Genomic DNA, 25,642 nt, shown 5'->3' with positions numbered 1-25,642 from the left:
ATGTAATATGCAAGGTGTGCTATTATCCCAAAGCATTTAGCTAATTAAAAGTTCTCAACAGCTTGGCTCAGCACTCTCGCCTCCAAGTCAGAATGTTGTGGGTTCAGGTCCGACTCCAGCTATATAGGCTGACACTTCAATGCCTATCTGAAGCTGTGTTGAATCACTGGAGATGCTGAGGACAATTTTCAACTGATGCTTGCTTGAAAAGCAGGCAATTAGCAGAGGAAAATCAAATGGGCACCTTGGACATCCCTTAACGACAAATGCCCACCTGATTCATTTTTCAGGAGGCCTTTAAATGAGCACCCAGCAATCCAGCTCAAAGCAGGGAGGAGGCCGTTTTAAAAATTGAGGTGCTACTTCAGTTGTAGGATCACAATTGCCAATTTTATGTACAAATGGGCAGAGCTTGCGCCATGCACACTAGGTCCAGTTGTACCAGCCTAAAGAGTGATCCTCACAGACCTATGGAAGCTGCTTCAAAAACAGCTTGGAAATTTTTTTTTTGGGGGGGGGGGGGGGGGCGAATTTGGGTGGGGCCCAGTGGAGCAAAATTACAGCAGCCTTCAGCTGGCCCGTTCTCACCCCTCACCCAGCTCCCCCACTGCCAACCCGAATCAGATCCTCCTGCCAAGAGGCCTGACCTGCTAGGTGGCTCTGTGCCTTCAACGACGAGCAACACCAGAGCACCCAGTTGGTGCTTGCTGCTCGCCGCTTAAATTCAACTGAGGCCCAAACCTTAAGATGGTTTTGGGACGATGTTAAAAATTACACCCAGTGTCTTTTGGATGGACCATTACATCAAGGCCCAATCTGCCTATTCTGATGAATGTAAAAGATCCCACTGCATTTTTTTTGAATATCAGAGAACTCTTCAGCTTTTCTGGTCAACATACCTGTCAGCTAACATCACCAAACCAGATTAACTGGTCATTCATCTCATTGCTTTTTGTGGAACCTTGCTGTGTGCATATTGGCTGTCATGATTATACTTCAAAAATTAATTAATTGGCTGTGAAGCACTTTGGGATATGAAATGCACTATTTAACCAAGTCTTTTTTCTTTCTTTCTTATTGCAGCAAAAGTTTCCTTCACTCATCCGACTCTCGATTACTGTATCCTCCGCACCCTCTGCCCCATACTCGATGGTACAGTTTTTGGTCATCACAACACTGCACTCTGGAAGTCTCTCCCTCTACATCTTCATCTTGTTAACTTCCTCTCTTTCTTTAAAAGCCTCCTGAAAACATACCTAACTTCTGCCTCACTTCCTGCTAGGTGTTCACCACTCCTCCTGTAGAGTGCTCCGAGACATTTTGTTATGTGTTTTGTATAAATTGCATAATACAGTTATGAATACAGTCAAAATTAATCGTAGATTTTATTGCTATAGCTCAGTTATGAAACTGGTCTCACAACAAATTTCCAGTGGCACTAATCTAATTCTGATGTGTGAAACTGTCCAATTAGAATGGCATTTTTTGCTAATTATATGTTGATTGGTTTGTTTACAGTATTTCTATATCGCCTCATCACTTCATCAAAACTTCGCACAACATCTCACAATTATGTAGATAAACCTGGCAGCTATTCTTCACTTGCAACACTGCGCAAGCAGCAATGAGAGGAATGACCAGTTAATCTTTGTTTAGTGGCACTAGTTGAGAGGAATGTTGGCCAAGACACTAAGGCTGTGAATTTAATAGCACTCAGAAGGCGGGTTTGGGGGCGGGTCTGCTGTCAAAATAACAAAGATCGACAGCGGGTAGGAAACCTGCTGTTAATCTGCCTCCACGCGAGTCTCCCAGGTGTCGGGTCTGTCAGTGGAGAACTGATCCGACACCAAGCGGCAGGGTAGACAATTCACCTTGTTAAATGGCTTGTTAAGGGCCAATTTAAGACTATTTTGAGGCTTCCTTGAAATTTTACGTTCTCCCCCACAGCTTACCCGCTGCTCGGGGAGCACGCCAGCTCAACCTAGCGTGTTTTGAGTTTGCTCTAATGTTTCTGATAAGCTGACAGCTGCAGAAGTGGTGTCAAGGATGCCATGTTGCAGATGGTGAGTTTCAAAGCGCAGAAAATGTTGGTTACTGCATGTTTTATACATATAGAGATTTCTTTAGCTTACAAGTTTTTAGATCCAACTCTCTGTTCAGTACCACCTCTCTCACCATTGACAGATCGCTTCTGTCATCACACCTGCAGCTGCCATCTATTGCAGCAACATCGGTGCCCTTGAAAAAAAATCAGACCTTGGTCCTCCGAATCCTTCCACGATCTGCCACAACACCAACATCACCAGGCACACCAACATCACCAACCTTCTCTGCCATGACCTGATGCTGCACCGGACACAGGGCATCATCCCCTGACAACATTGCTGCCCAGGAGGCCAGCGATGGCATCGCCATGGCCAGATTTTCTTCACTTGACGCTGTAAACCCTGGCTGCCACATGATGCGCCAGGTTGGCACCATCCCACACCAGCAACGTGAAGCATCCTTTTAATTTCCAAGCCATTCCATGCACACTCATCACTATAATGGGGGGGGGGGGGGGGGGGGAGAAAGTTATGTCTCAACATTCACTGGAACTCAGTAAGACATTTCTCAAGGTGCGCACAAATTTGTCCAGTAAGGGGCAGTGTAGGAAAAATAGATTTCACTGTATGACAACACATCACCAGAAATTTCACATGGACATTGGCTAAACTTGTCAAGTGCCTACCCTTGTGTGTTGTTAGTTGGTATGCTTGCAATAGGATGAGGGTGAGTGTGAGGGGTGGCTAGTGAGATGGGGAAGTGATAAAGTAGATAGAGAGGGTTGGGCGGAGGTGCAAGGTAAGTTGGTGTGAGTAAGGATGTGCAGGAGTCGGGTATGGAAGGCAGAGTGATGGGGATGTGTTGAGTGACACAGCAGGGTGAGTTTGAGTGAGGCTTTGCAGTAACGTTTCGTGATCCACTTAGATCACTGAAAGGTTGGCGCCACTGCAGCCAGGGACTCCTGACGACATCCCTGCTTTTGCCCTCCTGTGTAGTGCGCAACCCGGCTGCGTTGGTGTCCTGGGGAGGTCTCTTCCATCCTTGGAAGGGAAGAGAAACTCCCTGCTGTGACTCCCTCCATAAGTATATAGAGGGAGTCATTGGAGAGCCTGGGTGCAAGCGTTTACCTTTGTGCAGTGCTTGTCAGTGTTTGCAGCACCTCAATGCTGTCAGACACTGACAGAACAACTGTCAAACTCCATGTGGACGTGGTCCCTTTAAGGAAACCAGCTGATGATGCGTCATCAAATGACGTCATCAGACCCGCTTCCTGTTAATTGGCCGGGAAGTCTGCAGGGCGGGCTTAACAAGGCCAATCAAGGGTAAATCACGTTTACAGAGCGGCTGCAGCTGGGAGCAGGATCAGAGCCAGGAAACCAGCTCGCCTGCCACCATCCCGCCTCCTCCATTAAATTTGCGGCCTAAATGAATTCCCTGATACTGCTTGAATTAGCATGGGAATGTCAACTTTCATCTGACTAGGCAGACAAACCTCAGTATTAAACAAAGAATGACTCTTCTGACAATGCAGTACTCTTCTGACAGTGCAGTACTCTTCTGACAGTGCAGTACTCTTCTGACAGTGCAGTACTCTTCTGACAGTGCAGTACTCTTCTGACAGTGCAGTACTCTTCTGACAGTGCAGTACTCTTCTGACAGTGCAGTACTCTTCTGACAGTGCAGTACTCTTCTGACAGTGCAGTACTCTTCTGACAGTGCAGTACTCTTCTGACAGTGCAGTACTCTTCAGTACTGCACTTGACTATCAGCCAAGATTATGTATTCAACTCCTGCTGTGGCTTGTACCCACAACCTCAGATTCAGTGTAGCTATGAACTGAGCCACACTGACATAACTATAATAGTGAGGGTAAATTCATGCCCCATGTGATTCACTTATACACAGCAGTATGGATTACAGGTAATTACAGAAAGGTGAAGTACACTGGAATAATGAACATGCACTTTTCTTTTGTCTCATGTGTAGCCATAATTGTTTTCCAGCCACAGCACTCCACTTCCCCTGCAAAACAGTTCTACTTCTGATGGCGGTCATGAGCAAATACAAGGTTTACTTCTATGTTGCCAAGTGCAACTTGTTCCGGAGAATGAAGGGAAAGAAAAGACTTTGAGAGTATGGAGGATTGTACTATCGATATTTGCTTTAGACAATAGACAGCATCACCAATTCACATGCACCATACGCTCCTCTGATCCCCATTACCCACTAATATATTAATGTTTAATGTGGGGCAGCAACCTTGGCCCTGTGGAAATCACACTGCCACCTCAGCAATTATATACTTTGTCTGTACTGAGCTTTAAATAATGGCTATCTCTCAAACAGCATTTAAAACAAAAATGATTTAAAATGTTGCCGAGTCTATGGAACTACGCATTCTGATCTCAGCTGAGCAGCTGTTTACTGACTTCTGCATTGCACAACAATGAAGGGGATGAGAAAGGAATTATTATTCATTTCCATGCAAAGTGATAAGTGCAACAAAATAAAGGAAACATAAGCCCCAAACAGGCCGAGGCCAGTAAATGCCTTTTTTGGCAGCATAATCATACACCATTTGATTGATACATACCCACCACTCCTGATCTTCGTCTCTGATAACTACGATCACCTCTCCCTCCATGAATGTAAGCTCATCAGCATGATCTGCTGTGCAGTTGTAAATGGCTATTCCTCTACGGATTCTGGGTTTTGTCTGTAAAATAAATAATTATATATGGCTAAACTTTAATTAACTGGTTCTCTCCTTTAGTCTTTTTACGCCATCTCCCAACAGCACTGCTCTTCTCTTTTAGTTGGAGCCTGCAGTACGGTGAATTCATAAGGCAGGCCCTGACTTAAGGATACGAGTGCTTCCATATCCATATCCCATTGTGACCATTTTCCTTTTGCAACATGCTTCCTTTATGTATTTATACATCCCCCCCACCCCACTACATCACTACCATCATGGGGTCTGTAGACAATTCCTACCAGAGTATTGCATCCTTTGATGTTCCTTATCTCTATTCATATTGGCCCAGAAATTCGCGTCTCCACGGGTGAGTACGCACGGGGTACTCACCCATAAGCCCAATGAAAGTACCGGTTTCCTGCATGCGCGGGAAACCGGCACTTCCGTTCCCCTGAAAGAAGGGGTTCAGAAGTCAAACGCGTGCACAGGAGAGGCAGCGCGTGCGCATCGAACTTACTTTTTTTTTTGCAGGTTTTCCCGGGAGGGTAAGTCTCCAGAAGTTAGACATGTAAAAAGCAGTCGCAAGGCCTGCTTTTTACAAGGTAAGTGGTGAATTAATTAAAATTAAAACATTTTTTCAACAGGTTTATTATTTTTAAATACTTTAAAGGTAAGTTTATTTTTAGCCCTGTTAGAAAATGTAATTAATTTTTTCAAAAATTTAAATTACAGGTATTGTTTAAAATAGTTATTTCATGTAATTTATAGTTTATTTTAAAAATGTGATTTTTAAAAAATTTATTTGAAGATTTAGTGATGTTTTGGGGCTTATAGTATTTATAGGTTTGACAGGCCTCCCTGTCAAACTTATGAATGAAGCATTCCCTGCTACAATTGGCTCTCCATGGCCCACGTGATCCCAGGGGATGCATCGAGCTAACTGCGCCCCTGGGATACGCAAGCACTGCGCGCCGGCAATTGGAGGAGGCCCAGGATCGGAATCCCACGGGGGCCCACAGCTCAACAGTTGGTGCGCTAGGTAAGTGCAGGTCGGGGGCTTGCACCCGCGGGAAGCCCCCGACCCAAATTTCTGGGCCATTGTTTCCACTGCCCAATCACCCTTACTAAAATCCCTTCTTTCTACTGTGGTAATTGTGTCCATCAATGTTGCTAATCCCCATCCTTTCCCAATTTCCCTGTCCTTCCTAAAGATCTGATAACCTGTAATATTTAGCACCCAATCAGGCTCAAATTATAGCCAGATATCTGTAATAGCTACCACATCACACCCTTCAAGGTGAATGTGCTTCTAACTCACTTGTTTTATTTCTGCTGGTACACACATTCATGCATAGACCTCTTATCTAGGTAACTGTTCCCACGCTGCCCATATGCCCTGCTGATCTTTTTCTCACAGTTTGATTTATTAAAGTGTGGATTTTCCCATCTCACCCTGTAACTAGTTTAACTCTTTCCTTACTGCCCTATTTACCCTTTCCACAAGGACACGGGTGCTTCTCCAATTTCGGTCAAGGTCATCCGGTCTGTAAAGTCTTCCCGGGCCTCAAAAGTGGTCCCAGTATCCCATGAATCTGCAACCCTCCCCTCAACATCATCCTTCCAGCAATGTGGTGACAACCCTAATCTTTCTCTCCCTGCCTGGTCCAACGCACGGCTCTGGGAGTAATCTGGAGATTACTACCCTGGAGGTTCTGCTCTTTATTCTTCAACTTAGCTCCTTGAAATCCCTTTTCAGAACCACTATGGGCTGGATTTTCCCGGGTCTCCCTCCCCCCGCACGGTGCGGGGGAACCGGGGAGACAGGTTTCCCGGCACGCTGTGGAGTTTTAACTTCACAGCGTACATGCAACATCAGGGGTGTGTTCCCTGCCCAGAAGTCAGTCTGATTGACAGGCTGGCTTCCAGTCATGTGGGGAACTCCGAGGAGGAGGTCAGTGGGGCAATGACAGGATCAGACTTGGCTGTGATTCTGCCCCTTCAAACCTTTGGCATTCAATATCTAGGCTCATAAAATGCCACTGGGATCAACAGCTCTGGTGACTAACCTTGACCTATGTTACTGCCTCGAAAAAGAGGGAGGAAAAAAAAAGCAATATATATATATTTTTAAACATTTCAATTTTTGGTGCCTAATCCTTACACATTAAATTCAGACAATTTTAAGCTTGAAAAGAGATATATAAAGACAATTAAAATGCATGACAGCAAACAACTTTTTTTTTTAACATAAATTAAGGTTTAAAGTATTCCAGCACCCATACAATTACAGTTTTGCCTCAGTAAGTAGTATGCTGAGCACCACAATCTAATCTGGACTCCACTGCATGAGTCTATGAATACAATGGTTTATCTTGACAATGTACCAACATTCTGTATCTCTCCCAGCCACATTTGGACTTCATACAGGGATTTGAGAATGCAGTCTTTTTATCATTTTAATTGGGATTCTGAAAATGTAAATAGGATTGATGCCATCTCTTTCCAATATATTTGTTAAGGGCTCTGTCACTGAGAGCAGCTGTCAAGACTAGATACATCCTAAACAACTGTTCATGATAGATTTTGTCTGGAAAGAGGATAGATTGGGAGAGATTTGTTTTTCGTTCTCCATTTTTTTTTCTGTTGGAGTTATTTTGACCTAATGGTTCAAAACTTTGCATTTGCACTGCTTCCATCTGTTGATAATCTGAATCCGAACTCTCAGACAGAATGCTTGTTTAATATGCTGCTATTTTTCCTTCATCTCCCGAAGGTGCAGACTCGTGCTGGCGTAGAGTACCAGAAACACCAAGGGCTGGATTTTCATTGGGCCGTGGAGGCGGGATTGGAGGCGTGTGGGGGGTTAAAATCCCGAAATCGGGCGTAGTTAACAGGCAGTTTTTAGCCTAATCCCTCTTTTTATTGTTGAAATGTGGGATTCCCGACTGCTCCAAACCACGCCAAGTTAGCGAGGCGGGCCGTCGGGATGAAGGGGTCGAGATGTCCGGTGTTCAGGTGAGTGATGGGTGCATGAGTGCAGAGGTAAGCGTGTTTGGTGTGTTTAAAGAAGTTCTAATTACCTTTACAGCCTTCCTTTCTTCAGGTCTCAGGAGTCCCTCATCTCACCGGCACAGAAAGCAGAATGGCCGCCAGCTGTCAAAAGTTCCAGCATTCAGCTTTCTGTTCCGAGGAGATCTCTAAATCATCCTGACAGGAAGGAATTATCTTAGAGTACAGATTGTCAGTGTTGACAGCTTCAAACAGCTGTCGAATGCTGTTATCTCATCTGTCAAAAGGTCCTGACAGATGAAATATCAATCTGTGACGTCACCTGTTGCTGGGTGGCCCTTAATTGGCCTGCTGAGCCTGCTGGGTGGGCTCAACAAGGTCAATCAAGTCAAAATCGCATGGGTTGGCTAGAACTCGATGGAGGATTTGTTCATCCCTGTTTGGCATAAAAATAAAACAAAAAAGGTGACACCGTGGCGAACAAGGGAAATTAGGGGTAGCATAAGATCCAAGGAGAGGACATATAAATTGGCCAGAAAAAGCAGCAAACCTGAGGATTGGGAACAGTTTAGGATTCAGCAAAGGAGGACAAAGGGATTAATTAAGAGGGGGAAAATAGAGTATCGGAGTAAGCTTGCCGGGAACATAAAAACTGCCTGTAAAAGCTTCTATAGATATGTGAAGAGAAAAAGATTGGTGAAGTCAAGCGTAGGTCCCTTGCAGTCAGAATCAGGGGAATTTATAATGGGGAACAAAGAAATGGCTGACCAATTAAATACATACTTTGGTTCTGTCTTCACAAAGGAGGACACAAATAACCTCCCAGAGATGTTGGGGAACATAGGGTCTAATGAGAGGGAGGAATTGAATGAAATCAGTATTTGTAGGGAAATGGTGTTAAGGAAATTGACGGGATTGAAAGCCGATAAATCCCCAGGGTCTGATAATCTACATCCTAGGGTACTTAAGGAAGTGGCCCTAGAAATAGTAGATGCATTGCTGGTCATCTTCCAAAATTCTATAGGTTCTGGAACAGTTCCCATGGATTGGAGGGTAGCTAATGTTACCCCACTATTCAAAAAAGGTGGTAGAGAGAAAATGAGGAATTACAGACCGGTAAGCCTGACATCGGTAGTGGGAAAAATGCTAGAGTCCATTACAAAAGATGTAATAGCAGAGCACTTGGAAAACAGTGACAGGATCGGACAAAGTCAACATGGATTTACAAAAGGTAAATCGTGCTTGACTAATCTACTGGAATTTTTTGAGGATGTAACTGGTAGAATAGATAAGGGAGAACCAGTGGATGTGGTGTATTTGGACTTTCAGAAGGCTTTCGATAAGGTCCCGCATAAGAGATTAGCGTGTAAAGTTAAAGCACATGGGATTGGGGGCAAGGTACTGACTTGGATAGAGAACTGGATGGCAGACAGGAAGCAAAGAGTTGGAATAAACGGCTCTTTTTCCGAGTGGCAGGCAGTGACTAGTGGGGTACCGCAGGGATCGGTCCTAGGACCCCAGCTATTCACAATATATATTAATGATCTGGACGAGGGAACTATATGTAATATCTCCAAGTTTGCAGACGACACAAAGCTGGGTGGGCGTGTGTCCTGTGAGGAGGTTGCCGAGAAACTCCAGTATGATTTGGACTGGTTGGGTGATTGGGCAGATGTAGTATAATGTGGATAAATGCGAGGTTATCCACTTTGGTGGCAAAAACAGGAAGGCAGATTATCTGAACGGCAATAGATTGGGAGAAGGGGAAGTGCAATGAGACCTGGGTGTCCTTGTGCACCAGTCGCTGAAGGTAAGCATGCAGGTGCAGCAGGCGGTTAAGAAGGCAAATGGTATGTTGGCCTTCGTAGCGAGAGGATTCGAGTACAGGAACAAGGATGTCTTGCTGCAGTTGTACAGGGCCTTGGTGAGACCACACCTTGGCCTAGAAATTGGGTTGGTAGCGCCGGCGCTGAGCGCCTAAAGAGACCTAGAATTGGGGCAAAGCCCTATGTTGGGGCGGACGCTATGAAGGTAGCGCCAACTCAGATATTGACTATACATTTAGCGCCTGCGCAAAGTGTTTGCGCGCGAGCGCAAGCGGCTCATGACGTCATTTCAGTGTGCAACGCCTTTTAGGAGCGCCTGAGCGCATATTGGGTGGCGCCCGGAGCCTTAGCGCCCAGCGCTATTATTGACAGTTCGAGGGAGGGCTAACAGGCCCTTCTCGGAGTAGGGGGGCGCTATTTAAAGGGGACAGCTCTAGTGCAGAATCTTCTGCCACTTGGACTGCTCATTGCGATCGCTGCTACAGAGAGTTGGCGAGCAAATATGGAGCGGAGTTATGGGAATTAAGCTTTACAGTACTTGGGACCTTCAACCCTGTCCGAAGCACTTGCAGCACTACACCCAAAAGCCTTTTGACCAACTGGCATCGGAATGGGAGCTTGTTTGGAGGGCCATGGCCTCATCGCCCAACACTGTGAAGGGGCAGAGAGACGGCGGGAGAGAGGGCCGGGATTGGCCAGAAGGAGGAGGGGCAATGGAGGTCGGCCAATCCGATGGGATGCTGCGAGGGTCTTCAGGCAGCAGGTGACAAGCCTTGACATGTCGGGGGAGCAGTGTTTGGAAAGGCTCCGAATCTGGAGGGACATTGTTACTGATCTGTGCCACCTGCTTGGTCAGGATCTGCAGCCGCGTGAACGCTGCAGAACCTCTCTGTCCGTGATGGCTAAACTGACTGATGGCCTCCATTTTTATGCCAACGGATCCTTTCAGTCAGCCATTGGGGACAATGCGACTGCCACTCAGGCTGCAGTCCACTGTTGCATCCGGCAAGTGACAGATGCCCTTTATAGGCGAACGCGTCAATTCATAACCTTCCCTCGAACCCTGCACAAGCAGGCGGAGGAGGAGGAGTATGAGGAGGAGGAGGAGGAGGAAGAGCAGGCGGAGGAGGAAGATGGAAGGGCTGCTGAAAGTGGAAGGTCCATACGTCAGAGGCTCCTCTGGACTCCTGTCGACACCCCTGTGGCGGAATGATGAGTGTCTTAACTCATGCGCACTTTGGATGTTTGAGGGCCTCTGAATGCCAGCATCACTGAAAGTAGTCACATGCACCATGCCACATTGAAACTTCTGTTTATTGGCACAAAAGTCTTTCATTACAGCTAAACGACGTCATGTCAGCAGAAACCATAACTTTAAAAAAAACTGTGAACTGTTCGGCAAAGCCGCAAAACTCAACCAACCTTCTGCAAATATAACAGCAGGTGAGGGTGTCCTTGAATTTGGACAAACAAACGTCTCAGCACCTCCCTCTACAACTGGTCCCTTGAGGGAGAACGACTTCTCTTTCGCGCCCGGCCCCTTCCCTCCCTGCTGCTCCTCCGTAATTGGACCCCAGTGGCGGGCTCAAGGCTGGGGGACGCCTCCTGACAGTCTGGAAGCGCAGAAGCCCCTGAGGGACGGCCTGGCTGACCTCTGGGCTTGGAGGGTGCGGACGCAGGATGCTTGCTGTGACCATGGCTGGAAGCAGTGTGGCCTGCAGGTGGTGGCAGCTGCAATGCAGGCGTCCCAGCGCTGACATGTGCAATGGTCTGCTGCTGAGAGAGGACACCTGCACCATGGTCGGATGACACACTGGCTATCTGAGGGGAGCGGCTCGGCTCATTCGCCACAATCGCATGCTCCACTGATTCCTGGCCTTGTACGGGAGTGGAAGGGCCCGGGGTGATCCTGTCTGATGCAGAGAGGGTGGCTGCAGTGAGAGATCGCGTTGCGTCAATCTGGCTGTGGAGGAGCCCAGCAAGTGACTGCGTGGCAACAGTGAGGACCTGTGTGCCAGTGCTTCGGAGAAGGCCTGGACAGTTCTTCCCATAGCTTCGGACAAGCCAGGTGCCGACCGCTCCACTGCCTCGGACAAGCCCTGCACAGACCTTTCCAGGGATTGTCCGAAGCCCTGAACAGCCGTTTCCCATAGCCGACTCAAAGCTGTGGACAGTCCTCTCCATTGTTGGGCCGAAGCCCTGGATAGTCCGGTCCATTGTTGCCCCGAAGCCATGGATAGACCTGTCCATTGTTTCCCCGAACACCTGGAGAGTCCTCTCCATTGTTGCCCCAAAGCCCTGCAGAGTCCTCTCCATTGTTGCCCCGAAGTCCAACATACTCCTAGCCAATGAATCTATTGACTCAGGCATCTTCTCCACTGCAGCCATCAGCTCCGTGTGTCTGAGCCAGGCCTGTTTGCTCATCTCAGCCAGGCGACGGACCTCATCTGCACTCTGTGCAGCAGTCATAACGACCTGCCTTGCCCTGCGGGGAGACGGTGGCCGCACTTGCCTATCCCCCGTGCGTGGCTGCATGCTGCTTGGTCCGGCAACTGGTTCATCCTCAGAGCCCCCCACCCTCCCCTCCAGGGGACTACTATCCCCAGTCTATAGATGTGTCAGCTCCCCGGATTCTGCAACGGCTGGTCCGGATTCCTCCTGGTCCTCGCCTCTGGTGGCACTGGCACTGGCAGCTTCAGCGCGTTGAGCCCAAGTTGGTGCTGCTTCATCTGAAAGTGGGAGGTGGAAGAGTGGCTTTAGCAAAAGGACAGCTTTGCTGAAAGGCATGCCAGATTGCGGCAAGGCTCTGACATGCTGCACACTGAGGATGCATGCTGGTGGGGGGACCAAGTGGAAGGCAACAGGTGAGAGAGTCTTACCCTCGCTGTCGGTAATGGGGTCGGCAGATGCAGTGGTCACAGGACCAGACAGACATCCTCCAAGTATCTGGTGCACTCTCTCCTCCAGATCCGTGAGAGTGACCACTTGTGGAGGTCCGCCACCGGTTCGACGCTGCTCCTTCCGAATCATCGCCAGCTTGGACTGCAGGGGAAATAAGGGGAAGTTCTGTAACATGATGCCTTGAGACATCATCGCATGCCCCCCATAGTGCAAGAGCCCTTACAGGAGGCCTTGAGACCTCATCGCATGCCCCCCATGGTGCAAGAGCCCTTACAGGAGGCCTTGAGACATCTGTCCATGTGTGTGGCCAGAAAGGGCCATGGGTGCTTGCTGACAGATGGCCATTGGGGCATCATGGCAACAGGGTGGCCGAAGTCAGCTGCAGATGCAGGGAAGCACAAATTTGGTAAACCATCACTCACCCTAACGATCCGTGTGAGGTCGTTGAATTTCTTCCTGCACTGAACAGGGGTCCTGGTCGCCATGCTGCTGGAGTTGACCCTCACAGCAACCTCCCTCCAAGATCGTCGGTAAGCCTTCTGATTCGGCCTCTTGCCATTATCCGGATACAGGACATCTCGACGGTGTTCAACTGCAGCCACCAAGTGGTCCAGGGCTTCAGTGCTGAAGCGCTCTGCTCTCTCTCTAACCTTCTCCATGATGAACAAGTTTGTACCGCCAGACAAGGGCGAGCGCCGAATCTGAGGCCTACAGGGCGTTGGGTGTTGAAGCTCAGACTGACTGACCCACCCCTTTAAGAGCCAGCCGGCGCCTGGAGGTCTCGTGCTTTCCCATAATTGAATTCACCTGCGCTGCGCCCGTCCGCGTCGATATTGAGTAGCGCCTGACCTTTTGCGCCTTAAGAGCACCGTGCAACGGCTGATTTAGTGCCTCAATCCCCTTTGGGGGCGATGCAACCCAATATCGCGCCAGGCGGCGATAAGTTTCGTCTGGCTATAAACTTTGCGCATTGCCAGTTCTAACGCCTCAAGCGGGGCTATACCCAATTTCTAGGCCCTTGAGTATTGTGTGCAGTTTTGGTCGCCTTATCTGAGGAAGGATGTTCTTGCCATGGAGGGAGTGAAGCGAAGATTCACCAGACTGATACCTGGGATGGCAGGAATGACGTATGAGGAGAGATTGGGTCGATTGGGCTTATATTCGCTGGAGTTTAGAAGAATGAGAGGGGATCCCATTGAAACTTATAAATTTCTAACAGGACTAGACTAGATGCAGGAAGGATGTTCTCGATGGCGGGGGAGCCCAAAACCAGGGGTCACAGTCTAAGGATAAGGGGTAAGCCATTTAGGACTGAGATGAGGAGGAATTTCTTCACCCAGAGAGTGGTGAACCTGTTGAATTCTCTAACAGAAGAAAGTTGAGGCCAATTCATTAAATATATTCAAGAAGGAGTTAGATATATTTCTTAAGGCTAAAGGATCAAGGGATATGGGGAGAAGGCAGGGACAGGGTACTGAGTTTGGATGATCAGCCATGATCGCATTGAATGGCGGAGCAGGCTCGAGGGGCCGAATGGCCTACTCCTGCTCCTATCTTCTATGTTTCTATGAGGCGGGACTACAACCCCAAAAGTTGTAGTCCCGCCTCCTCAATGAAAATCCAGCCCACACAGTTTCCCGTACCTTCACAGGTGTTTAATCAAGTAGTCTCTTTTTAAACACACACACGCAGCATCTCTCTAATTAAAAAAAAAAGCTATAAATTTTATATGGTAAAAGACTGCCCTCTAGTTTTCTTTCAGATAATTTTGAAAACATGTTTGAGCAGAAACTAATATGAAGTAAACTCTTCCATCAATACAGTTCACTGAACAGTACTGATGCATTCTGGAAAATTAGGTACACTGCAAATGTTCAGGCTGCAAAATCCAAATTCAACTCAGAGTCAAATCTCTAGGTAAAAATATTGGGAATAAATTTCAACTTTTCTCAGTGGTAACTAAGTGGAGCTGATAGCCTGCCTGCTGCAGAACCTGCCTGATTTTGTTCCATTGAAATCAACAGAATAAAAATTGGAAGTTCCATAAAGGATGGGAGAGCCGCCCCTCCCCCTCCCCGACCCGGCCGCCCCTCCCCCTCCCCGACCCGGTCGGCCCTCCCCCTCCCCGACCCGGTCGCCCCTCCCCCTCCCCGACCCAGCCGCCCCTCCCCCTCCCTCGCCTCGCCCCTCCCCCTCCCCGACCCGGTCGCCCCGCCCCCTCCCCCGACCCGGTCGGCCCTCCCCCTCCCTCGCCTCGCCCCGCCCCTCCCCCTCCCCGACCCGGCCGCCCCTCCCCCTCCCCGACCCGGCCGCCCCTCCCCCTCCCCGACCGCCCCTCCCCCACCCAGCCGCCCCTCCCCCTCCGCCACCCGGTCGCCCCTCCCCCACCCGGTCGCCCCCTCCCCCTCCCCGACCCGGTCGGCCCCCTCACTTTACCTGAGGACTGCTGCGACACCAGCAGCGGCTCAAACTTAAATCCCGCTTCTCTGGTTAATATTTCTGCCCCTAATACTGGTCAGACAATTGCTGGAGGTGGTTTGGGAGATTTACCCAAACTTTCATTTATTATGGATGAACACTGGTTGAGGACAGGATGAAGCATGGATGTGATCACCCATCAAGGAGATTAACTTTACTGGGCATGACTAACTTCAATGGAAAAGAAAATCAGGCAGAGTATAAAATGAACTAGAAAATATTGAAAGGTGGCCACTCCTGCTGAAGTACTGTGTAACAGGCAACAGATGTCACCAAGGGGTTATTCTTTATGAACAGTGAGCATGCTGTTGGTAAGATATTTGGGGGGGGGGGGGGCCAATTTTGCTGGCTCCTTTAGGCGCTAAAGAGCCTCCGAGATGGCCAAGATGGGATTTTGAGGTGAAACGCCAGATTAGCCCATGTTTAGCGCAAGACACCATCTTGGTAAAGGAGTTGACGCGCATGCTAGGAACAGCCGCCCAAAGGATAGTTAAGGGGCTGATTACCACTTAAATTGCCCGTTAGCGCTCATTAAAGAGGCTGCATGGCATTTTGGTGGAGAGCGACCATCTGAATAGGAGTAAACAAGTTGTTGCTGAGGATTTTGAGTGCTACTTAAAGGCATACTCATCTTTTACTGTTCACTTGCTGCTGGAGGTTTGAAGAGCACCTTTAAACACATGGGGAGACGTTCTGGGACATAGAAACATAGAAAATAGGAGCAGGAGTAGGCCATTCGGCCCCTCGAGCCTGCTCCGCCATTCAATGAGATCATGGCTGATCATTCAAATTCAGTACCCTGTCCAGTTTGTCAGGACTTCACAAACACTCTAGCAACATTTTTTTCTGGAAATTATCTGAGGAATTTACCTAAAAAGAGTAAGTTACTCTACCTTACTGGACACTTTATAGGAGTCACCAGTAGAAAGGGAGGGCTTGGTCATGGACATCTTGCTCGGGCTCCCCCTTGGTTTGCAGGAGGAATGGGAGGAGGACATGAGGCCAGGCAGAGCAGCACCAGCTGCTGTTGGAGAGATGGACAAGAGGACGAGGTGGACTCCTTCTGCCCCCCTGCGCGTACAGGACATCCCTCCTCCTCTGGAGCTCGTGCTGGGTCCGAGAACCTATGTGCCCTGTCCCTCGGTCCCTGAGCCATCCTGAAACCAGCCAGCATACTCCACACATTCAGTGTAAGTGGGTGCGTGGAGCCCACATATACTGCTCCACGAAAATTGCTTCTAATCAGCGCTCAGTGCTAAAACTGCAGGGGGAGGATTTTGCCAGCGGGTCTGCCGGGAAAATGGCAAAAACTGGGAGCGAGCCCGCTCCCAATCCGTCTCCGTGCCATCTTCCCGGGAGGCGGGTCCCCGACTCGCGCAGGGGCCCGTCTCCTGGAGGCGGGAAGGGGATTACAGCCACTTAACTGTCTGTTAATAGGTAGTTAACAGGCAGTTAAGAGGCTTATCACCATTTTACCAACACAAGTGCAGGCTTCCCAACGTTGGGAAACCCCGCCAGGGTCAACGAGGCAAGCAGTGGGTCTGCGGGGTGAGAGGGGTCGAAAAGTGCGCTGTGGAGATGAGTGATGGGTGCAAGTGTGGACAGGTAAGTATGAGAGGTGCATGAAAAGGGTTAGAAAAAGTTTACTTACCTTTGTTTCTTCCTGTAGGCTTCAACCCTTGGGGATCCGGAGGTGCCTCATCTCAACGGCAGAGATGACAGAATGGCTGCTGCACTCTCCGATGCAGTAGCCATCTGATTTCTGCTAAGGAGAGAGGTTTGGTGAGTATTCAGTACAAGGGCTTACATTAGAACAGAGATTATCAATGTTTGACAGCTTCTCAAAGCTGTCAAACGATGACAATTCATCTGTCAAAATTTTGACAGATGAAATGTCATATGCTGACGTCCTCTGTCACCGGCTTTCCCTTAATTGGCCTGCTAAGCCCGCAGAATGGGCTTAACAAGGTAAATCAAGGGAAAATAGCGTGGGTTGGCCAGACATCGTTGGGGGCGTGACTGAAACCTGACAACTTCAGTCCTGCCCCCAATGCGCTCCCATTGATAAAATCCAGCCCCAGGTGTCTGTTTTAGCACCTTCAGGCAATTTCAAATGATAGTAATTAGCAATTAGGCCCAAAATTGCATGCTAAAACCAGACTTTAAAACAGGCATGCCTTATTAGCACAGCACCCACTTGGCTCGTGTTTTCACTCTTTCACCAAAATAACCCCCTTGATCATAGGGTGGTGATCCAGAAGTAGTAGAGTTCAAGCAATGTACTGAAACTACATACAGGAAGCTCTTTTTTATCCGGCACCGACGGGACCGGCGTGGTGCCGGTTTATCAAAAAGTCCAGATTACAGAGAGGCATAGTTAAAAGGTACGAGAGCTCCGTACACAGCAACAAATCCAGGCTTCCCTGTTGCTTAGCAACAGGTGCAGGAACCCCGGCCACAGACCAAGCGTCCCTGTTGCTTAGCAACAGGCACAGGAACCCCGTTACACAGCCACAGATCCAGGAACGGCCACTAATATGAAGTAAAACTTACCTGAACCTACTCCTGAATTTTGCCGGTTAAGAGAGATTTCCGGTTATTAAGGTGCCGGTAAATCGAGTTTCCTGTAATTAAATTACTGTTGGCTATGTTGTGGAACCCAATGGTGATCAGGCCTATGGAAACTTTTTCTAGCAGTGGTCTGCTGGTTTTAATAAGGTATACAGTCACTAATACTTAACAGAAGATTTTTAATATTCTCACTAATTCCTATTTGATTCTCCGCTCATGCATTTCTTTTTGTCTTATTTGAAAATCATTTCAATAATCTGCTTCATTACCCCCCAAATCTTCAACTTATTAACAAACTAACAGGGTACCACACTGGTAACCAAGTATTTCCATTTCCCAAAGGCAGTGTTAATTTCTTACCACATTTATTTTCCGGGGAAGTGGTATTGGGTTTCCAGGCACAGCATAAGTATCATTATTTGGTTCAGCAAAGGAAGATCTTAAAGGTGAAGTAGTGGGCCATGGTGACCTCTGGCTGACCTCTGGAACATTTTGGGATTTTTTGGGTATGGAGTAGATTTGCTCAGGTTTCTTCTGAACCACTAGAAAGTAATGTATTCAAAAAGATCACAATCTAATAAAGAAATCATTTACTTGCACAATGCTTTCAACTTTTTAATAGAAGCAACAGATTATTGCCTGAAATCTCTATTTGGAGCCTAAAAGTGGATTACAGATACAAGTAAAAGTACCAATTGCAAAGTGCTCTGTAATCTGTCCACACTCCCAAAAACATCTGTGTTGTTAATTCCCTCTTTAGGCTGCCGCAAGGTTCAATGTTTAAATGTACCACCTAGTGTGGTTTTGAGCCTCACACACCAGGTTCAATCCCTCACCTGTGCTGAGTTAGGTGATCTCAGTCAGGACAGCAGAAGGGCTGCTACAGTGGCCTCAGCGTTCCTGAACTAAGGAGGGGAAAAATTCCAGTAGCAATGCTGACTGATTATTATCCAGTGACCCTCCCCACGATGGAAAGTGTGCATTTGGGCACTGGATAAGAACAAGAAGGACAAGACTAGGCTTGAATGCAACGCCCCGATAGTTGAGCAGCATGTTAAGACTCAGATCTAGAAATTCATCTCGGGCGGTGCCACAAAACAGACGGTATTGGATCAGCTGCCCGTTATACGCAAACCTGATATTTGGTTCCATTGACTGCAGTGGACCTGAATATCAGGCGCTACGTAAAACGGGCGGTCGATCAGATACTGCCCGCTTTGTGCCACCGGCAGAGACGAATTTCTAGGATGTCTATGTTCATACATTGAAAATGGCCAGTCAGCTGCGTTACCAGAGGGCTGCCGATGCCCTTCTCAGGAGAGGATGGAAAATTCTTTGTCATCCCTGCGACATATAATTTCCCACTTGAAAGGGAAGGCAAGCCAACTTATTCTGTGCCACTTTGTAAGTGTAAAGGAAGGTGTGAAACTCAATGAACTCTGCCACCAGCTTTTTTCTTTACCGCCCTCTTTTCAAAAAAAAAAATTCCTTCTTAAAAAATTCTAAGATGCAAGTACTGCGGAATACAGGGACAAATTCCCAAGTTGCGGAATATGACCAGTAGCAACCTTGCTCAATGTTTGGACATGATGCAAAGATACTACTGCAAAGCTTAAAGTTTACAGTGATGTGGTGTTTTCCTTACCTGTCTCTGGTAACTCCAGGAGAGAATGAAGACCAGGTGATATTTTTGGGGACCCTATGCTGAAATTCAAATGGGGAAAAAAATAACTTAATGGATTGAGGGAAATAGTACCCATTTTCTACTACTGTTAATAGAAAATAAAAATAACTTCCATCACTTTTGTAAACACACTTGCATTACATAAGAACATAAGAAATAGGAGCAGGAGTGGGCCATTTGGCCCTTTGAGCTGCTCCGCCATTCAATCAGATCATGGCTGATCTCCTGTGCTATCCCCATGTCCCTTGATTCCCTTAATATCCAAAAATCTATTGATCTCTGTCTTGAATATACTCAATGACTGAGCCTCCACAGCCCTCCACAGAAGGCTTAGCAGGCCAATTAAGGGAAAGCCGGTTACAAGTGACGTCAGCGAATGATGTTTTATCTGTCAAGAGCTTTTGACATGAAATGCCAGCGTTTGAGAGCTCTGTGAAGCTGTCAAACACTGACAATCTATCCTCTAAGTTCAGTCCTGTCACTCAGGCTGAGTTAGAGAGCTCTCCTGAGCAAAAAGCAGAGGCTGCAGCTCGACAGTTCAGCAGCCATTCTGCTTTCTGTGCCGGTGAGCTGAGGAACTCCCGAGACCTGAAGGGAGGAAGCCTGCAGGAAGAAGTAAAGATAAGTAAAACTTATTAAAACACTTTACACACACCTCATACACTTAGCTCTGCACACATGCACCCATCACTCACCTGAACACCGAACACCTCGGCCCCTCCGACCTCCGCAGACCGACGGTCCGCCTCGCTGACCCTGGCGAGGTTCGGAGCCGTCAGGAAGTCCACACTTCAGGGCTCAAAATGGGGATTCTCAAAAAAACCTGCCCGTTGACAGGCAATTAATTGGCACTAATCCCCTTTCCGCCTCGAGGAGATGGGACCCGGCGCGGGTCGGGTACCCGCTTTCTGGGAAGATGGCACGGAGCCAGATTCTGCCATTTTCCTGGCAGTCCCGCCTCCAAACCTGCCTCCCCAGGGCCGGCAAAATCGCCCCCAAAGTATTTGTTTAATTTCTCTGCCATTTCCTTATTCCCCATTATAATGTCTCCTGTCTCAGCCTGTAAGGGACCCACATTTACTTTCGCTAATCTTTTCCTTTTACATACCTATAGAAGCTTTTACAGCCTGTTTTTATGTCTCTCGCTAGTTTACTCTCATATTCTATTTTCCCTTTCATTATCAATGTCTTGGTTCTCCTTTGCTGAATTCTAAAATTCTCCCAATACTCAGGTTTACTGCTCTTTTTGGCAACATTATAAGCCTCTTCCTTTGATCTAATACTATCTTTAACTTCTCCTGTTAGCCACAGTTGGACCACTTTTCCTGTGGGGTTTCTGTGCCTTAAAGGAATGTATATTCGTTGTAATTTATGTATTAATTCTTTAAATGCTAGCCATTGCTTGTCTACCGTCATACCTTTTAATGTAGTTTCCCAATCTACCTTAGCCAACTCGCCCCTCATACCTATGTAGTTTGCTTTGTTTCGAATTAAGACCCTAGTTTCAGATTTAACTAAATCACTTTCGAACTTAATATAAAATTCTATCATATGGTCACTCTTCCCTAAAGGCCCCTTTACTGCAAGGTTATTAATTAACCCTTTCTCATTGCACAATACTAGATCTAAAATAGCCTGTTCCCTAGTTGGTTCCTCAACATACTGATCTAGAAAACTATCTTGTATACATTGCATGAATTTGTCCTCCACACTATTACTGCAAATTTGGTAGTCCATATGTAGATAAAAGTCCCCCATGATTACTGTATTACCCTTGTTACACGCGCCTCTAATTTCCTGATTTATACACTGCCCTACATTACAACTACTGTTTGGGGGCCTATAAACAACTCCCACCAATGTTTTCTGCCCCTTGTTGTTTCTTAACTCCACCCAAACTGATTCTACTTCTTGATTTTCAGAGCCAAGATCCTTTCTCTCTACTGTCTTTATCCCATCCTTTATTATCAGGGCTACCCCTCCTCCTTTTCCACTTTGCCTCTCTCTTCTAAAAGTTAAGTATCCTGGAATATTTAGTTCCCAGCCTTGGTCACTTTGCAACCACGTCTCCATAATGGCTATTAGATCAAACCTATTCATTTCTATCTGTGCTATTAATTCATCTATTTTGTTGCGAATGCTTCGCGCATTCAGAAATAGTGCCTTTAGTTTTGACTTTTTTCTATTTTTCCCTGATGTCACTTTAGTCACTGATGCCCTATTACTACCTTTGTTACTCTCTCTTTTGCTTCCTGACCCACTTTGCTTGTTTATACTCAAAACTCTGCTCTGCTCCAGAGCCTTGATATTTCTCTTGCTGCTTTTAAATTTACTCTTTCCTGAATCCTCCCATCCCCCCTTCATTAGTTTAAAGCCCTGTCTACTGCCCTAGTTATTCGATTCACTTGGAAACTGGCTCCAGCCCAGTATAAGTGGAGCCCGTTCCAACGGGACAGCTCCCTCTTTCCCTAGTACTGGTGCCAGTGCCCCATGAAGCAAAACCCCTGCCTCCCACACCACACTCTAAGCCACGCATTTAACCTTCTAATCTGCTTATCCCTATGCCAATTGGCGCATGGCTCAGGTAACAATCCAGAGATTATTACCTTTGAGGTTCTGCGTTTTAATTTGGACCCCAACTCCTCAAACTCTCTCAACAGAACCTCATTCCTAGTTCTACCTATGTTGTTGGTTCCTACGTGGACCACGACAACTGAATCCTCCCCTTCCTACTCCAAGTTCTTTAACCCTGGCACCGGGCAGGCAACACAACCTTCGGAATTCCCGGTCGCGGCTGCAGAGAACAGTATCTATCCCTCTGACTATACTGTCCCCTACAACAACTACATTCCCTTTCACTCCCCCCACTTGAATGGCCTCCTGCACCGTGGTGCCGTGGTTAGATTGCTCAACCATCCTGCAGGCTTTTCCCTCATCCACACAAGCAGCAAGAACCTCATACCTGTTGGATAAGGACAAATGCCGAGGCTCCTCCAGCACTGCATCTGGGGTCCCCTTACCTGCCAGAGTTGCAGTCACACTTTCCTGTCCTTGACCACTAACCAGATCTGTACCACTACCTAACCTCAGGGATGGGACTGCCTCCTCGATCAAAGTGTCCAGGTAACTCTCCCCCTGCCTGATGCCCCGCAATGTCTGCACTTCAGACTCCAGCTCAAAAACTTTGATCTGAAGTTCCTCAAGATGCACCAATTACTGCAAACGTGGATGTCTGGGATCGAAATGCACTCCACAAACTCCCACATGCTGCAGTTGCAGCACATCACCTGCACTGCCACCCCTATATGGCCTTGTTCCATTTAATTAAATTTGTATTTAAGTAACTTAGTTTACAGGTTAGTTTCTTGACTACTTACTTGATCTAGATTAAGTTATGGGTAATGAAATTAAGGGGGAAAATTTCGGCTGCTTTGAGCCTCCCATTAGCGCCTGAAGAGGGCACTAATGGGGCGTAAAGCAACTAGCGCCCGGGCACGGTGCCGCCAACGCCTCCTGCGAAATTCAGGGGAAGGTTAGTGGCGGCGCTGCGTCGCCGGCGATGAAGCCATCGCCGTGTGCAGCGCCCTGCTCGCGATCTTTGGTAGCGCCCCCTGACTTACCGCCAGACGCTCTGTCCGACGGGGTCAGGGGGGCCTACCTGCGGCCGGGGCAGCGCTATTTAAAGGCGAGGTGCCAGGCGGCCATTTTTGCTGCTGGCTGCCTGCCAGCATCTGCCTCCGCTCCCGTCCCCGAACTCCTTACCCGCCCCCCCGCGGAGTGCCAGCTCCGCTCCAGGAGCCCGGCACATCTGTTGAGTGCCGGGCTCTTTTGCCGGCACTCCCGATCCCTGGGGGCCCAGCTGGACCCTGGGTCACGCTGCGCAAGACCCCTGCCCTTTAAGGGGAGGAAGGCCTGCAATACCGCGGTGTGATATTCCCTCGGAGCGCCCCAAGAGGGAGGCGGGGCGCTAATTTTTCCGGGGCGCTAAAAGTGGCAAAGTTAGCGCCCCAAAGGGGGCACGACTCAATTTTTCACCCTAAATATTTACCTGTAACACAAAGCAGTACAAGTAGTGAAGACAAAAAGCAGCAACTCCTTCGCCCTCTTCTCCGAAATCCCACTCTTTCCAAATTCCCGAATAAAACACTCTGTTTAAGTGCTCTCTGTTTAATGCTGCTCTGTGCAGACAATGTAGACTGTGAAAAAGTCTGTGGAAAACTACACAACCTTCAGAACTTTAAAACTAAATCCTAACCTTCCCCCTCCTCCAACTGTCAGGAAATCAAAACTGCCATTTTGAAATCAAATCCCGTGTAAATACAGAACAAAATTCCGTCTAAGGACAGCAGGATTGCTAACTTTTCACACATTTTTAAAAGCAAACAATAAAATACTTTTAAAAGACAGTAAAACAAGGGAAAACTTAGTGAGTATCTAACCTTGACCTTGGTGAAGATCTATCTGCCATAGTAGCAGGTGGACTAGATGGCGAAGTAGAATCTAAACATTAGAAAATAACAGAGAACATTAATAAATGAACAAGTCTACAGTTTAAACTGTCACATTGATAATATACGCATCAACGATTTCTTCAAAACATTTCTACTGCCAACTCTTTCCACGTACAGACTCCACCGCTTATAGTGGGCGCGTTCATACGAACACGATTTGCCCACTACGACCATCGCATGCTAAAGCAAGTTGTTCTCATTGGGGGTACAGTCTGTATCTCTCAGTTGCCCTCACTGGGGGCATTTATCTTAGCCAATTGCCGAGAGAATCTCTGAATGTGGTGCCTTCTTGAAAATGAATCTCATTCTAAGCTCAACATATCAGAGGGTGCCTGACGATGGTATCGGGGTGATACTTCCTCCCACCCCTTTATGGGAAACCTGGCTCTCATTTTCAGGTCAGCAGCAGGGAGACTGAACTTGTGTCTTCCACTCCTGTTGGGAAAGCCACTTGTTGTATCCGTATGTTAATGAAGACCCGGAAAGCAGGAGTTGATTTAACAAGTGTTTACTGAACAAAGTCTGGAGGTGAACTAAACTATACAAGACGCTATACAGGCTTATATACCCGAGTGGTCACTACCGGTACTACAGTACACAGGGGCTTCAAAAAAAACAGTTCCTCTTCAAGGTACATACACCACAATTCCTCCCCTTTTAGATAAATAGTACATAATATTTTAAGTAATCATTAATTAACATTTTTACAAGAACAATAATCTACACATTTGCTGAAGTTAATTAATTACAAATTCAGTCTCTCTGGAGGCTTCCTGACTCGGTCCGGATAACGCCTCGGTGGTGTAGTAGGTTTCGGTGGTGTAGTAGGTTCTTTTGGCAAGGTCGATTCGGCTTGAATGCCAGTGTCGGGTTCATCTGGTTCCAGTATCACCGGATCGGGGGTAGATACTATGGGTATCTCTGCTTCATCATTAGGCGTATAGAGTTGTGGTGTAGGTTGTCCCTTTTCGGATGACTCTATGATCTGGTCAGCATGGCGCCTTATTATGCTTTCGCCAATGTCCACGGTATACATCAGTGGTCCTAGTCGTGTGCAAATAGTTCCAGGCTGCCATTTCTCGGTACGGTAGTCCCGGGCCAAAACTTGTTGAGCTATCTGGAAGGTTCTAGTTGGCCTTTCATTCATGCCTTGAAATTGTCGGTTCTCTACGTCCCTTCTGATGTTTGGCTTGATCAAATCCAGCCGGCATCTTAGTCTTCTATTGAAAAACATCATGGCGGGGGTTTGGTTTGTAACCACATGTGTTGCATTCCTGTATGCAAACAAGAAGTTATCTACCTTATGTTGTAGATTTATGTCTTCATTACCCATGGCCTTTATGGCCTTCTTGAAGGTCTGGACAAACCTTTCAGCCAATCCATTGGTGGCGGGATGGTATGGGGCGGACGTGTAGTGCTTAACCCCGTTGTTTTTTTAAGAACTTCCTGCATTCTTCGGATACAAATTGCGGTCCATTATCAGAACAGACCTGTTCAGGCAGCCCATTCCTGGCGAATATGGTCCTTAATACTGTGATGGTTTTTTAAGCGGTGGTGGAGGACATCTTTATTACCTCCGGCCACTTGGAGTGTACATCAACCGCGATCAAGAACACTGAGTCCATAAATGGACCAGCAAAGTCGATATGTACCCTTTGCCAGGGAGATGAGGGCCACTCCCATGGATGTAGAGGAGCTTGTGGTGGGGCGTTTTAGACCTTCTGGCATCCTAGACAGCTCTTGGTCATTTCTTCGATGTCTCCATCGATACCTGGCCACCACACAAACGCTCTGGCTAAGTTCTTCATTTTCACTCCACCCAGCTGCCCCTCGTGAAGCTCCTTTAGCACTTTATCCTGGAGTTTGGGTGGAATCACCACTCTGGATTCACACATCAAGGTTCCTCGGCACACTGACAGCT

General features: G+C 47.6%; 1 protein-coding gene across 1 annotated transcript in view; it reads right to left on the bottom strand.

The window, feature by feature from the left end:
* LOC147108901 (arf-GAP with SH3 domain, ANK repeat and PH domain-containing protein 1-like) overlaps nt 1-25,642 on the bottom strand; it is a 207,945-nt gene that overhangs the window by 5,433 nt on the left and 176,870 nt on the right. The window contains exons 24-27 of the mRNA XM_086005851.1: nt 23,650-23,710; nt 19,172-19,230; nt 17,887-18,068; nt 4,640-4,762 (exon numbers count right to left, since the gene is read on the bottom strand). Of these exons, the coding sequence (XP_085861977.1) occupies nt 4,640-4,762; nt 17,887-18,068; nt 19,172-19,230; nt 23,650-23,710 (425 nt within the window). The remainder of the gene's footprint in view (nt 1-4,639; nt 4,763-17,886; nt 18,069-19,171; nt 19,231-23,649; nt 23,711-25,642) is intronic.

This window comes from Somniosus microcephalus, chromosome 13 (genome assembly GCF_052327205.1).
Source record: "Somniosus microcephalus isolate GS21.2 chromosome 13, FLI_Smic_1.0, whole genome shotgun sequence".
NCBI lineage: Eukaryota > Metazoa > Chordata > Chondrichthyes > Squaliformes > Somniosidae > Somniosus > Somniosus microcephalus.
This window is presented reverse-complemented; position numbering and strand designations above follow the sequence as displayed.